Raw genomic sequence first — 15,869 nt, 5'->3', positions numbered from 1 at the left:
AGGGTGATGGAGAAAAAAAAAGAAGAAAAGAAGTAGTTGCAGGAGCACAACAGCGACAGAGCTACAGTTGTTGTTTAATCCCACAGAAGTAATCAGACTCCAGATCTGTGGTTGGAGCTACAATCGGTCCAGTTTAGAGCGGAGAGAGAGAGAGAGAGAGAGAGAGAGAGAGGCTTTCACACAACAAGAGTGAAGGGAGCGAGAGAGAAGAGAAGAGGGGAGGGGGAGTTAAAGGGCCGCACACCACTCGATGATGCACACAAACAGGACGAGTGAATGAATGAGATTGTGATGTTGTTGCACATTCCCCCGGCCCCACATGCTCACTTTTTTTTTTACCCCCCCTCTTTCTTCCCCATCTCCCTCCTTTCCTTCTTCTTTTGTTTTGTTTAAAATTTAACAAGGTCTGGAACAGTGGAGGGCTAAAGCGGGCATCCGGGGTGTTTTGGCTCAGCTTCATGTCACATGCAGGGGCCATGTGAACACAGTGGCACTGAGGGAGAGAGAGAGAGAGACAGAGAGGGGTGGTGGGGGTGTGATGGGGTACTGGAGTGGGAGAGTAGTGAGAGAGAGAGAACTAAAGAGGGGAAGTCTTTAAACCAGAGGGACATGGAAGCAGTGCGGGTTAGAAAGAAGTGGGTAAGCGCTTCAGAATCGACTGTATTTGTGAGAAGCACACGACAAGGGAAACAGGAAGTAGTGAAAGACAAGGACAGGGCCAATGTTGGTAAGATAAAAAAAAAAAAAAAAAAAAGTGCGAAGGACAAGGACATGGGAGGAGAAAGTCAGAGTCTAACTTCCTGGTGAGGCAGGTGACAGGCTCTTCTGGTTCGTTTCAGGGAACGGGTGATAATCAAACAGCACAGCCGACAGCACGAGACAAGCAAATTGTGCATGTTAATGATTGAGAGTGGCTGCACATGCAGGGACATCTCTCTCTGGACTGAAAGGTGGACCATTAGTTTCACTAAGCTTAGCTTTTACTGTTTAGACGAGCCTCACTTCTAAAGACTTTTTTGAGCGATTTCAAAGTCACAGACACATCTCCTAAAAAAAAAAAAAAAAAAAAGTCAAAAGTGCCACCATGATCTCTGTGTAAGGTGGTCGTTTATATACATGTGTCATATATGTGTTATATATTAAATATATAAACCACTAGTCTACTGGTGTCTGATAAAACAAGATAGAGAAGCACATCAGTTTTAATGATTCCTGCTCAATTATTGAAAATAGAGAAATATTAGAAACACCTCCAATAACCTGAGAGCTCAACAAACTCATTGGGGTTTTTGGGGCGGCGGACCAAAAAATATGGAAGATGGCACTGCCGAGGTGCCCTTGAGTGAGGCGCTGAAACCCAATCAGCGCTTCCAGTGGCCCCCCCACAGCCACCACACTCTGACATGTCTCCATTAATGCATGCAAGTGATTGTGCATGCGTGTGATTCAGGCCCGTGTGTGTGAGAAGCATGTCTTTACAATAACAGAGTGCGAACCACAATTTCCCTCTCGGGGATTAAAAACATTAATCAAAAATAAATGAATGAAAAGGAGCTATGGATACACGGGCACACAGCAAATAATGCTAACTGTAGAGTTTCCAGGGGGGTGATAAACGCACTGGACACAGCAGGGACGTCCTTGTTGTTAGTTTGTGAAGATTTGTGGAGTTGAACGAGGAAATCGCCAGGCCTGTGTTTCGTCTCTCTTTTTTTTTGATCATTCACAAACTGTGGCAACAACAAGCAGGCCCACGCCGTATGCTAAACGTCTGAATGACCCCTGGTTCTGTTTGTTTAGTGCTTTTGAAGTGTTGTGTACCTGGCTGCCTTTGTCTATATTTTGCAGCCCGTCGGTCGTTCAGTTGAGCATAAATAGTACAACATTTGAGGGAAGCGTGACAGCTCTGTTTTTGCTCACCATCACCTCCTGAGGGAAACGTCTGTCTCATTAGCGTCTAAATGTTCACCAAGCTAGCTGCTAATTATTATACTGTATATGCAGTGAGGCTGGGAAGAAGAGTAAAGAGGGCTTTAAAACCATTGATGCACCCGCTCAAAAAAAAAAAAAAAAAAAAAAAAAAATGCTACTACAAAAAGAAGCATCTAGAAGACTGCTGTGCAGGGGATATGTACCTGCAGGATCAAAGTCTGGGACCTCTGAGGTTGTGGCTGTGTTCTCCTTTAAAGCTTCTCTGGAAAAAAACACCATGGCCTATAAGGAAGTATCACTCTTTTGCTTCAGCATTTATTTATTTTTTGCTTGAGATGAACTTTAAACTAGGTCACCGCATATCAACAACTCGGCCTCTGTCTAATAGAGCAGAGTCCATAGAAACCAATACGGCTCCACCCAAACAACTCACCTTATCTCCTTCTGACCAGATGACACAAACTCAGAGTTTGCTGACCCTCTAAAATCATCTCCCGCAATACTAATGGCAGAACAACAACACTGCTTTCACCTTGTGTGTGTGGGTAAAACAAGGTGCTTCAATAAAAATCTAAATTCTGCCCCGCAACTTCAATAAACCAATCCTCTTGTAATTACTAAATGCCTTGTGAAGAAAATGAAATGCTTAGAATTTTCGAACACAATGTAAAATTCTCTCTCTAGAGACTCTGGCTTTGTAAAACAAATCAGTTTAAGCGCCACTGGAGCGCTGGTATTTAAAAACCTTCCATCCAGGAATTGACACAGTTCTGTCCCGTACACTGGCAGGCCGTGAGTTCCCTAATCGGAATTTTTTGGGCCTCTTTAATGCTGAGAGTTGCAGATGTTGCCTGGTATTAGGCTGTGCTGCTGCTGATCAAAGCTGCAGAGAGTGAGCCCCTACTGGCCTGACTCTAATCCCCCTCTCCCCCCCCCCCTCCCCCCAATGCATGTGGTCTGAGCAAAGAGGGAGTGCTTCCTTCGCTTGGGGACAGTCAGCCTTCTTCATGACCCTTCAGAAGAGAGGGGGGAGAGGGGGGGGAACCTTTTTCACATCCTCTGCTTGTGAGCACCACAAACTCCAACCCTCCCAAGGTTTCTTGGGGGGGGGGGCTGGGCATTTTGACGGACAGCCGAGGGCTCGCCTGCTCCCAAGACGCAAGAATATCACTGCCCTTCCCTGCCCCCTTTTCCAGATTACCCATCTGAGAATAGGCCTGCAGGCAGACAGGAGTGACACAGCAGCGTGGAATTGTTCAGCCCAGATTTAGCTGCTTACCAGAACCTCTATCTATCGCATGCCCTGTTTTCTTTTTTTCTTATTTCCACAGGGAGCAGGGGCTAAACACAACTGTACAAGTGTACACACTCACAGAGATGACAGAGAGAAAGAGTGCTTTTAAGTGTGCTACAGCTGCAGCAATACTAACCAGAGCTGCCTTTTTTTTTCTTCCTCAATTTTAAAAAAAAGAGAATTAGGGGGATGATCATTTATTTTTGGAGTAAAAAGCAATAGGCTTGGGAAAGATAAAGAGACATGAAAAGATAAATGGAAACTGTCAGATGGTGTGAGGGAGGAGGAGATGCGAGGAGAGGGAGGGGGGATCGATCATGAGAGAAATTGAGAGAGGGAGGAAGATTTGGCGCAAGAGGAGAGGTGGGTGGGAGGATGTCAGGCAAGAAGGCAATCTATATTAGACAGAAAACAGTTTCCCCCTGGCTTTAACTGTTTCAAGCTGACACCGCCATCCACACCTCTCAGCGTCTGGATCAGCAGACACACACACACACACACACGTGTGAATCCCTCCTCCGAGATATGCATATCCAGCTCCTCGCTGATGCCGTGCTGGGCCGCGTTTCATTCACGACCACTTGTTCACGTGTGGCTTGCACGTGAAGAGACATGAAATACATGATATTATTCTTTGATTGCTCACTTTTATCTTTGCAGCATTGCATACATACACACACACACACACACACACACACACACACACACACACACACACACACACACCAGGGAATGCATAAAAAACCTCAGACACATGCATATTAGATTTGAGCTCTGGAACGTGTGAAATCTGATTACACAATTACATAATGACTCAGCAATAGGCCATTAGAAAGACCATTAGCTTGTCAGGCCAGGACACGGATGTGAGAAAGGATGAGGCAGCCTAGTGCCTCACTTCTGCAAAGTCCTGCCAGGAGTGTCAGCATGCACGGAGATGCTGCGGTGTGGCCGTGCGGGTAAAGCTCGTCTATGTTTTTATAGACGTAACTACAACTGACACTTGAGTATTGCGATTCATAAATTCCCAGTGACTGGTAGAACAATATTTGAATAGCAAAATTCATTCAAACTTAACCCACGGCGAGGGATGCTGGTGCTTTTTTTTTTTTTACCAGGACAACCAATGAGCCGTCCCGAAAACCTTCAAAAACAAAACAATGACAAAATCGGCGCAGACTGTTCTCCTTCTGCCTCTGAAAATGTTTTCATAGCGACGCGCAAGTGTGGGAGCAATCTGGCATGTTTGACTGTACGCGGAGAGAGAGAGAGAGAGAGAGCGACGTGGCACAGGCGAGACAAGAGTGAGTGGTTCGCTCCGCTTAATAGCTGCCACGGCCTGCTGGAGAAAGCTAGGAGCTTCATTAAGCCTTTAAACCCTGCCGAGTCCTTTAAGTCATCACGTCAGCAGCCGCTGCCTCCTCAGAGAGGGCCCGAGGTTACAGCGCAGAAGGATACAGTTCTGCATGGAGAGTCCTCCGAGCTTTTAGAGTAATTGAACGATGGCTGTCTTCTTCAAACGTTAACATGTATCATGTCAGGAGAGGTCGAGCCTCCTCCATGATGACTGCTTTCTTTTTCACTCTTTCCAATACGGACTAAAACTTTTATTCGAGTGTGGCGGTAACAATCGCCAGCCGTAATAAGCTCATTGATTTATGACGTTATTAAACAGTGAGGGTTGTGTGTGGCACTTTTGTGACGCTGTAGACGAGGTGACGACAAGGTTTAAGCCTGTAGCTAGGCCCCACAGGAAAACAAACAGACTTATTTGTATGTTAGAAATGAGCAAAAAGTGAAGAGAATCATTTGAAGAAAGTAACAGGTTAACACAATAAACAGATGCACTTAATGGTAGACTATGTCGAATTTTATGACAATGTTCACATTCAAATACCTAAATTAATTAAAAATGTGCTAATCACTGCAAACTCGCTGGTGATCAAAATCTGGTTGTTTCCAGTGAATGTGAATCACTGCACTCAGGAAAAAGGTCGAGGATACCAAAAGGCAAGTAAAAGAGATTTCATACCTACCTCCCTTTAAATTATTAAGTAGTGCAAGATAGTGCATGTGTGTGTGAGAGAATCATAAAGGGACTGTGCAATATAATCAATGGTACAGGGAAGTGCAATAGAATAATAGGAGTGCAATAAAAAACATCTGTGCAACAGAAAGAGCGTGATGTGTGATGAGGTGGTGTGTGTTCTGTGCTGTTAGAAGTTTATGTTACATGTTCAGACATTTGTGTTGTGCTGTGTTTCTTTGTGTTGTGCTGTATGCCACATTCTCGTGTCCACAGCTAATTTCTTCAAAGGGAGACAATAAAAGCAACTAACTAACGAAACACAAGTATTTTTGTGTTCGTCAAGAAAGCCAACTCAAATATTTCCGACAGTTTCATAGATGTAACGGGACGTTACACAAACTGCTTGTCCTTGCCAAGTAAACACCGGATGTTACGCTTAAAACTGCTGCATAAGTGTTGTGCTGCAGTGATAAAAGCTTTATGTAAATTATACTTGGCTACATCACCGGTAAACACATTGTCTCTCTCAGGCTTATTTCACCCGTTGGTCTTGACTACGGTCAACAGGGAGTTCGTTCCCCAGGGGAGTAGCTGAGAGAATCACTCCCATGATTCCCCGCCAGCCTCAATGTCATCTTTTGTTATTGTTTTGATTGATATTACATACTTTGGGTTTAATATTATTTTAGGCACTTTGTTTTCCTTGTGTAACTTTCTTTTTGATATTGTTTCCTCCTTCGAAGTTCACCTTGCTGCCTGATGCTCAAAGGAACATGGAAAATTGCCTGAAAATTGGGTGCAACTTGTTCAACCTGTTAAGGGCTCTGACTTTGCTTCACAGACGTTTGAGCTATAAACCTGCAAGGAGCTGAAAGGAATTAATACCCTGATAGAGTCTGGGTCACTATATGCCAAGTAGTCATGAATTTCCCTCATAAAGCGGGCCACATTATTAACACCGCACTAGATTTACAAGGATCTGCTTTTAAAAAGCAAACATTTCAACTTTAATAAGGTGAGATCGCTGAATGCAGTGGGTTTGCTGAAGTGCATGGATGAGAGTGTTAGTGAAGCTGAGTAGGCTAATGAATCTAAATTATTTAGTGTGCTGCTTTGGTTTGGTAAAGAACTCTGGGTCCTCAGCCTCCAGGGAAACCCTTTGCCTGTGGGTGTTAGTATGCCATTTCTTTTTTTTCTTTTTTTTTCAACAAACACAAACTCACACACACGAGCCGGTTTGTCAAGACTAAGAGCAATCCCAGCAGGGGCAGCTTCATTACTTAGGGATGAGGATCTCCTGTCATAAGATGCTGACCTCAACCAATTATATCATGGCTCTCTGACTCCTGTGTAAAATTATTTAAAAAACAACAACAAAAAACTGTTAAACCCAACCGTCTCGAGTGAGTGTACTCTTATTTAAAGCTGAGGCATTTTGGCCCTCTCAGCAGCAGAATGTGCAGGTATTGATTATATGAGTCTGTGCATGTTTTGTTTTTTTACTCTTTTCCTTTCTACTCAAACTCTAATAAAGCTGCCTCTGCACTACAAGAGGCTCCTGTGTGGGCAGCTCTGAAAGGATCACTCGTCAGCTTGCCAAACAGGACAGCGGCCCTTTGATCTAGGCAGCCTTCTGTACATGTGTGTGTGTGTGTGTGTGTGTCTACTGGGGCAAAGTGAGTTCCTCATCTGGCCTCTGCAGAGTCTGTGCACTCAAAGCATGACCTGAACCCTTCAAAGTCAAAACCAGCCTCTCTGCATTGTCCAAAGAGGATCTGGTGAGACGCACCATGGCAACTCCTGGACTTAGCTGCTTCTTCCCATCATCCTCCTGCTTCCATAATCGTGCCGAGTACCTCATCTGTCTGCCGCTCATATTAAAAAATACAGCACAGTTTAGAGGCTGCTGGTACTTACAATCTCGACCCGGCATTCAAATCCAACACGGCAACATAAACTTTAGATACTGGACTGATTCTGTATTAAAGAGCGCTCTGCATGCACAGACGTGCAGACAAAAAGGCCTTTGGTGTGACTGAGGTCTACAGTGTGTGGCAGCTGCGCCTGAGAGTCAGCCAGCAAGTCAGCTGAGACATTTCCCCATCTCCACTATCTGTTCAGGACGAGCATCCAAAGACAGCTCAACTTGTGTCAGCATGGAGTCCCCCCCCCCCCCCCCCTCCTCATACCTCCCCTGACCCCCCGCTCTGCTTCCTCCTTGGCAGATGTGCCTGACATTCTAGACGAGCCGGCGTACATTCCTCACATGCTTCCATCGTGTAAGGAAACGCGGGGGAAGAGCAGGCCAGACATGTCACAAGAGCGTGAGCGCTGCTTTGTCTTTACAGTGAATGCTTTCAGTGTGATTGTATGAAAGTGCTCTTCACCGCCTTTCTCTGTCCGACTGAAGGAGAATTAGGCCCCTCTTTGCCCGCTGAGTGCCGAGTGGCGTGTTATTGGCTGTGTGACGGGAGGGAGGGGAACTGGGTGGAGAGAGAACGCTCAGGTGACCCACGTTAAGCTGTCTCACATGGGACGTGAGAGGCGTCACCCTCTGAGAGGCTTCAGGGTTAACTTTAGCAGCCTTTCGCGGCTTGCTGGCCAGAGCTCAGCTGACTGCACAGCCTCGCTCGGCTACATGAACCATCCATCCGCATGAGCCCCAAGTGTGCATGCTAGCTCAGCCTGCCAAGTGATGCTATCTGAATGGAATCATTTCTACCTCAAGCGAGCCAGGACTCAAGAGCACAATAGGTCATGGAAGCGCATGTGACTGTGAACGTGAGCCGGGGCACATGTGGCCATTTTTCAGCTCGGTATTGAGTGACCTCTAGTTCAACAGCCTCTTGGGACAGGAAGCTGGAGAGTATCGGTGCCTCTCTAGTCTTGTTCAACCCCAACAAACACTTTCCCCTCCACTATCCTCAGCAGACACACCGAGCAGCCCGCCCCCCCCCCCCCTTCCTCTCCTCCTCTCAATTTATTTCCCTCAGCTGCGACGGCAACAGCGCAGAGATGGAGGCAGCGGCGTGGTGAAGAAAAAGGGCTTCCTGCGCTTTGGAGGAGCACGTTAACCCAGCTTGGCAGGCGTTTAGTTAGTGTGACAGTAGCCGTGCTGGATGCCAATAGGACAGGCACTGTGCAGCATCTCAATGACCAGAATTCACTGGGTCCACAGAGCGGGTTTTATGGTCCTCCCAGGCATACTTCTCCCAGCCCTACTCTCCATCCAACCACAAAGGCATTCAGCCTTTTCATTAGGATGATAATGGGGCAAAAGCCGGAAAAGGGCCCCATGTCTGTGCACCATAAGTTGTGGAGATGGCTTTGTGGCGATGTCATGCATGTCCATTGGGGAGCATAGCGTGCTGCTATACGGTCCAACAAAGTCAGCCTAGGACAGACGAAGCTGGAAATTAAAGGTCCCCGAGGCCAGGTAGATCTTGGCGAAGCAGGAACCCTTAAGGCCATGATGACCTCACTCTGAACCAATCGCGCCGTGACACGGTTAAACCTGAACGATAGCGAACCATCACTAGGTAACAAACGAGCTAAACTTGTCGCTGTTGTTATCAGCGACGGTCATCCTCCTGCACCTAGCTTTCCTGACACGTGCCACAATAATATCACACAACATCTCTTGGTCTCATCTGTTCAGCATCACACACGTTTGTTTGTTTTTTAAACGTAACAATCTGGGCTGCTATCTTTTCAAATTCAGAATTGACCCACCTGTTAAAAAAAAAAAAAAAAAAAAAAAAAAAAAAAAACACTGACAAAGACAAACTAGGTGGGCATCAACAAGTCAAAGAAACCTACTCACATTTGAAAGCAATTACTGAACTTACCTGCATAGAAACGTAACAAGGAGCCAATCTCTGTGTTGAGCCCTTCCTCTTGAACTCTCCACGGGTCCTTAAATCCAAGCTTAAATAGAAAGTCATTCTGAATCTGCAGAGGCCTCTCATCTGGGCTGAGTCTCCTGACAGCCTCACCATGCAGCTGAACATACAGCGTGGGGCTGGAATCGCAAAAATCTCCATTGTGATCTGTCGTCAGCCCGGATTTCACAGCACTCAGGCCACAGTCCGGATCTTGGATGTCAGGTGAATTACCTGTAGAACAGGCTCTGGACAATGAGCCTGCACTACTGCTTGGTGGCAAGTTGCCCAGACAGTGCGGGTTGAGTCTGTTATCTGGCCCCATATTGTTTGTCATGTTGTTTATATGCTCTATGTTGCAGTGCTTGTAGTTGGCAGTGGCAGCGGAGATCCCATTCGTGTGATGTTGGGAGATGGGGTCCATGTTCGTGTTTGAGGCAGGGCAGTCAAGCTCCAGTTCGTCTGAGGAGCTGCCATACATGTCATGGCCCTCTGTGGCACTATCAAATGAGGGGCTGAGGATGGAGGCCTCCGTGCCCAGGACCATGTCATCGCTGAGGGAGTCCCTGTGCTCGCTGAGCCGGGCCCCAGAGCTCACATCATCAAACGCACTGCTTTCCACATCCGAGCCAGAATTTAATCCATAGCTGTCCATGCCGTTCCTGTGCTCCGAGTCATCATCATTGGGGGTGTCCATGTTGGAGTTGGAGTTCAAATCTGACAGGGAGCAGGTGATGTTGTCTTGTGACTCTGATTCAGGGCTGAAAAGTTTTCCATCAACGTCCTGTTGCTTTTGCCTCTCATCTGCATTCTCCATGAGCAGCAGCCTCAACCTGTCACTCGGATGGCCCCTTAATTCCGAGGATTCCAGGTGATTCAGGTGGTTGCATTTTATACCCGAGCCTTCATTCACTTTGCAGTGGTTATCGTTATACTCGTACTTCACATTGCAGTTTCCATTTTGGTCAGTCTTGGGGTTATCTTTACAAAAAATGCGCATCACGGAGCTCGACTTACTGACGACTTTGCTCAGACGGAGCGCCACCTCGCCGGCTGTGGTGTCCATAGTGCAAAGAACCGGTCGGGGATACGAGGGCGTGAGTTTATCGTGGACATGCACGGAGCCCCGGTGGAGGTCTGCTCGCACCCACTCGCGGTCTGCGGGCTGCAGCTGCATGTTCTGTCGGTGCTTGAGCAGAGTTTTCCGATCCAGACTCCGAGTGTGCAAAGACGCAGAGGACAGGGCCGAGTTCATCTTGGCGCTGCGGGCGGCGGTGACAGTCGAGGCGGCGGTGGCTGCAGTCGCGGCGGCGGAGAGGTTCCTCTTCAAGCGCCTCCGTCTCAACAGGAGGGAGCTGGAGTTGCTGGACGAGCACCGGCCATTAGACGCCACGGTTCGGTTTGACGCACTCGAGCCCGTCGTGGAGGCGACATGAGAGAGGCTGTTCCCGTTCTTCGCCTCGACGCGGGAGGGTGCCGAATGTCCACCGCCATCATGCTCTGGAGTCCCCCGGGCGACAGACAGTCCGTTAGGCTTCTTCATTAACTTGGTCGCGCCTCCATCCGACGCGCCATCATCACCAGCAGCAGCAGCAGCAGCCTGCACACTTTCCATCTCTGCCAATGAAAAGTCCCCCACACTAAATAAATAACGGTGCGCACTTGGTTACACCTACAACATCTACATTGAAAATCCTGAATGCGTGCCCACCGTGGTAAATGTCCGCCGAATGGGCGGTGTTGCCGACTTATTCCACTAGTAGTCATTCACTTCTTGCCTTCCTTTCCCCCTTCGGAGTCTCCTCCGCTGCTCCAGAAAAAGAAAAAGAAAAAAAAAAGAAAAGAAAAAAAAAACATTTTACCTATTCAGTTCACTGGAAAAGAGGCTCGTCGCGCGGGGACACATCAGGGCGGAGACGTGACTGTGCGTCCCATTTAGAGCAAAATACAGAGCTGGAATATGAAATGAACGTCGGCCGACCTCCTACGCAAATACCGACTAATATATATTCATGAGGAGGGGACATAAGATGGGGTCGCTAACAACAACGCGGCGCATTGTGGGTAGTGTATTCAGCCACCGAGCCTGTACAGCTGTACGCTCTGCTCGGGAGAAAATGCGTCACGACTACGTTTCCCATGAAACCCTTTTTCCGGTTCAGCCAAGTGAGGCGGTGAACAGATGAGAGGCGTAAACATAGCTCGTATAAAATGTTTGGTGTGCCGCCTCAGAAGTAGTACTTCCCTATCTGCTCCGGTGTTTCAATGTCATGAACTACCAAGTATTAAAGTGTATCAATCCGCGGCCAGCCGTATAACACTCAACTGTTGAATATAAGTGGAACTCTGGGTGAATAAGTCTCCAACTGGATTTCTCCTTTAGTCAGTCAATCTTTTCTAAACTTTTGCTGTGGAAAAATTAAGCCTCTCTATTGGTCGGTTTATTTAAGACTAGTGGTGACTCGGCAAATAACTTCAGCACCATCTCATCAGGACGCCATTTCACAAGGCCGAATAACCCGGCTCAGTCTGCAGGCTTTTATTCTGTAGTATTTCTCGCCATCTAGTGGAGAGAACCTTAAAACCTGGACTTTAACCCTGTTCCTGTTTTGGCCCAAAGTAGCCTACGACTTTAGGTCATTGCACCAACAAAGTTATATCTCGATGTCAATTTGTATTTTGGTTCACCAATTATCAAATGGTAGAGTTTGCTACATAAATTATTTGTTACAAAAATAAAATGCTGAGTCAGGATATTAATTTGTAATTTGGGTGGCCTAAATAGGTTAATACAGTTCTAATCTTTTAAGCATTTTTTATGTCAGGGAAGTTTAATCTTCTGAGATTTTTTAACATAGTGAGATGTCAAATACTTTTATTGTATTCCCAAAGCTTTTACACATCAGCGAATATATAATGAAACAGGCCCACGGGCACCATCGCCCCCAATTTGGATTCGTTCAATGTACTACTTCCAATTCTAGTAAGCAACATACTTACGCATCAGTTTCTCTTATCAGACTGACTTGAAAAGTCAGCTACTGATAATTACAACGTTTCAAACTTCAATCTTTTATACGTTTATAACATGTTTAGGCAACATCCTGGTTATCTAATTACATTTAACAATGTGTTTGAGTGCGTCTTATCTTTCAAAAACACTTTATTTGAACGTCTCTTTTTTTTTTTAAGCAGATTTAAATGCGAGTCTGATTTGCAGTGTCACAGTTTTTAAGGCCCTATCTTTACCTGTAATGTAATTGCAATACTGTTGCATTTAATCTCTCACTATTTGTGTCACGTGTTTCACCTCTGCTACATTAAAAAATTGTCCCTATCCCAATTCAAATTTAAGTGACCATTTATGTCTAAATGACAGAAACGGTAAAGTAAAACTACAAGGCATGGATTGTGGAGATTTAAACAAAATATCATTCAAACAAGGCACTGCATTCAGAAATGGAATTTAATTGGCATGATTTTTACTGTACACGGTACTCTGTATTTAAAAAATGAAAAAAGGAAATGAAAAAAAGAAAGACTTCCAGAATTTATTCAGCTGCTCCTCTAACATGAAAAAGGGAAAAACGATTATTGCTGAATTCATGTTCCTCGATTCCAGCAAAATGGGAAACCTCATGCTCAGACCAGAGGCTCAGGTTTATTTCTTAGAGCTGAAATTAGAACTGGAGCAGATTTGTCTAAATGTATTCCTATAACACTCTATTTTACTGCACATATAGATGGGACATCTCAGTTGGATGGCGTGATGCTGGAATCAGACAGAAGCTGGTTCTTACACAAAGAAACCTCATATTTTTCAAAGTCTCCAGGATAGGACCACCCCATCAAATTGTTATTCGAATAAAGGATCAATATGATTGATTTTAAGGAGAAGGTGCTCCAAACATAATCCAAAAACTATAAAGTGCAAAAAAAAAAGTACTATATCCTCATCTACACTAAGAGATGGAGACTTTGAAAATACAGAAAAGCTTGTTTGAAATGCAGACACGTGTAATAGTAGGAGGCCGACAGCCTTTTGCCTGTAATACCTTTCTCATCTGACAAACATGAATTTCATATTGCAACTTTAAAAGTAAAAAAATAATGAACATTTTCTGATCACATAAAGCTTATGAGCATTGGATTACTGGTGTAGGATTAGTGATCAGGTGACAAGAGCTTTAAAGTGAAGAAACAAAGTGGTCACAGTTCAGAAATCCAACATTATTTTACACATGGAGGCCCTGATATCAAAACAGAGGCCGCTGTAAAGCCAAACTCTTCTCAGTGCAAAGAAGTTTTGCAAAAAATCCTGACCTCTGTGAATTCACCAAAAATCTGTGTCAGAATTCATCATCAGGTTCAGTCATAAAATTAGAGATTGAATCAAGTGTTGTCGAATGACTCTGTAAGCTGTTATAGAGGCAGATTCTTTTGGTGGCTCAGTCAAGAAAAATGCAGAAACAAAAGTTCTCTTGGAAAAAAAGACCATTCTAAAAGTACAGTTTAAAAGGAAATGAAAACCCTGAAGTGAGTCGTTGTGTACAAGCACAGTTAAAAAATGGTGGGAAGTACACCTGTAGTTTTCTCTACAAACAAAAGATATTGCTTGTTGAAAAGCGTATAAAAGTAAAGTATAACACAATGCAGAGATCATTCAACGCGGCGCAGAAACACAAAAAAAGTGTATTACATAACAACGTGGTGAGCCAGCTCTTGGTACTTTGTTATTTTTTTAAAGAAAAATCTCACAAACCAAAGAGCTAGAACATTTAAAATCATGAAACCAATTATAAATGATCAAGTGGCTCTATCAAAACAACTAAAAACTGACTAAATCATAAAAAAATGATCAGTGTTGCACAAACAGGAACCAGAATATCTCTGGCAGCTGCAATTTTTTTTTGTTTTTTTTACACTAAAATGTATAAGTTTGTGACTTTGTCAAGCATGATTCATCTTTGAAAGTTTTTCCTTATTATGAACAAAATGTACATCTGGAGAGAGCACACGACTCTCAAATTCACAGTTAAGCATTTAAGATGTCAACATTGTCGGTACAGTGAGAATTGCACATGGAGGGAAGAGAAGTCAGGACTACAGAGTAATGACAAGGAGGGGACTCTAGGGGGTGCTATAGCCTAGGAAAAGCAGAGGAAAACAATATTGCACGATTCTAATGTTAGACCCCATATTTGAAGCTGTATCCTAAGTCCCAGCAGGTGCAGTAAAGGCGGATCCTTTGCTGATATCAGTGAGCTAAGAACAGTCAACACTGCATCCAAGTGCAGATTCTGGTGAGAGGAGTCAGGAGTAACAGCATTATAAGGAAGAGGGGATAGAAATGTGTCCACTGAGACATGTCCACTGGTGTTAAAGATGACAGCTTTCCTCAGTAAATGTTGACAGTGTCAATCATTTGCAAAGAAAAAAATCCCTCCTGCTGTCTGATAGCCACAGAACTGAGCGCCTGCATTAGAGCTCAGCAGAGAGGTTGAAAAGACAGCCGAGGGGCGATGTGCCAAAATAGGGGCATTGTGAATCAACTGGAGTCAGTACGTGCTACTTCCGTTGATGGAGTAGTGGGTGTCTGCATCTTGTACCGACTAAGTTGTTTTAGGTCTTGGAAAAAGGCATTTCAGAAGACATGGCCTTATTGTAGAAACGGGCACCATTTTACTGTCCAGCACTTAAGGTTCTCAGTGGAGGAGCGGTGGGATCGGTCCGGCACTGCTCGAGACAGTGATGGTCTACTATGGTCTGTGAAACCTAAAAGATGAACAGGAATAGAATCATATCAGAACATTTCATCGCATTTCATCATCTCGTCTAAAATAAGCTGCCAAAACCTGCAGCATGTGACTCGCTCCAGCTGTGTATGAACATCAGTGTATCAAAGAGGAGCGATATCACAACATTGTCTTTAAAACTGTTTTTTTTTTTTTCTTTTGGCCATCACCACTATTCTGGTTGACAGGCTGCTGTGGTGATTACCGTAAATTCCGTACTATTGAGCGCACCTGGATATAAGCCGCACCGGCTAAAAATAAGTAAATAAATGTATTTGTACATATATAAGCCGCACTTGATTATAAGCCGCAGGTGTCCACGCTATAACAAGAGCTATTTACACAGACGTAGGCTACCGGTAACATCCGCAAATACTGTAGCGTCCGTACGGACGTTAAAGGACGACGAATAATAACTTTTAAAAACCCGATCACTGTCGGCCGTGACCACGCTGTTTACAGCAGAGAGCAACACATAACTTGCCGTAACAATCCAACTCTCTCCCCCAGCGTTCTCTCATACAGCCACTCAACACGTTCTCGCTGGTGCATTCACTGACTCTCCACATAATCGGAATTATGAACACATTATCAACTACTGACTTTACAACATGAACCGTTACAATACGAAGCCTAGCCGACGGTGTCTGTAACACGGCTGATGAAAAAGATGACCGTAATATATTTCACAAGAAAAAGTCCATCCATTCACTGCCTCAGAATGACTTCATTACTCACTTCCTCAGTCTCTGTTGTCGCTGTTAGTGTCATCTTAACGTGCAGCAGCTCTGTTAGCTTCTTTGACAGCCAGGTCGATCGCCTTTAACTTGAAAACTGCATCATATGTATTTCTCCGTGTGTTTTCCATCATGAGGGTGCGTGCATGAAGCGCAAAATGACTGATATTAAGATCCGACGTGACGAAGTCAAATGTTTTT

General features: G+C 44.9%; 2 protein-coding genes across 5 annotated transcripts in view; both read right to left on the bottom strand.

Annotated features, from left to right (window-relative positions):
- phlpp1 (PH domain and leucine rich repeat protein phosphatase 1) overlaps nt 1-11,575 on the bottom strand; it is a 45,422-nt gene extending 33,847 nt beyond the window's left edge. Inside the window, exon 1 of the mRNA XM_079347705.1 lies at nt 9,104-11,575. Coding sequence (XP_079203831.1) covers nt 9,104-10,751 — 1,648 coding nt within the window. The 5' untranslated portion in view covers nt 10,752-11,575. The remainder of the gene's footprint in view (nt 1-9,103) is intronic.
- Nucleotides 11,576-12,584: 1,009 nt separating this feature from the next.
- The window catches only part of LOC306826709 (phosphatase and actin regulator 1-like), a 65,230-nt gene continuing 61,945 nt past the window's right edge, over nt 12,585-15,869 (bottom strand). For all 4 annotated transcript variants that reach the window (XM_079348191.1, XM_079348192.1, XM_079348189.1 and 1 more), the window contains one exon: nt 12,585-14,911. In XM_079348191.1, coding sequence (XP_079204317.1) covers nt 14,896-14,911 — 16 coding nt within the window. In that variant the 3' untranslated portion in view covers nt 12,585-14,895. The remainder of the gene's footprint in view (nt 14,912-15,869) is intronic.

Source organism: Symphodus melops (assembly GCF_947650265.1).
Source record: "Symphodus melops genome assembly, chromosome: 7".
Classification (NCBI taxonomy): Eukaryota; Metazoa; Chordata; class Actinopteri; order Labriformes; family Labridae; genus Symphodus; species Symphodus melops.
Note: the sequence above shows the minus strand (reverse complement) of the source record. Positions and strands in the feature narration are given on the sequence as shown.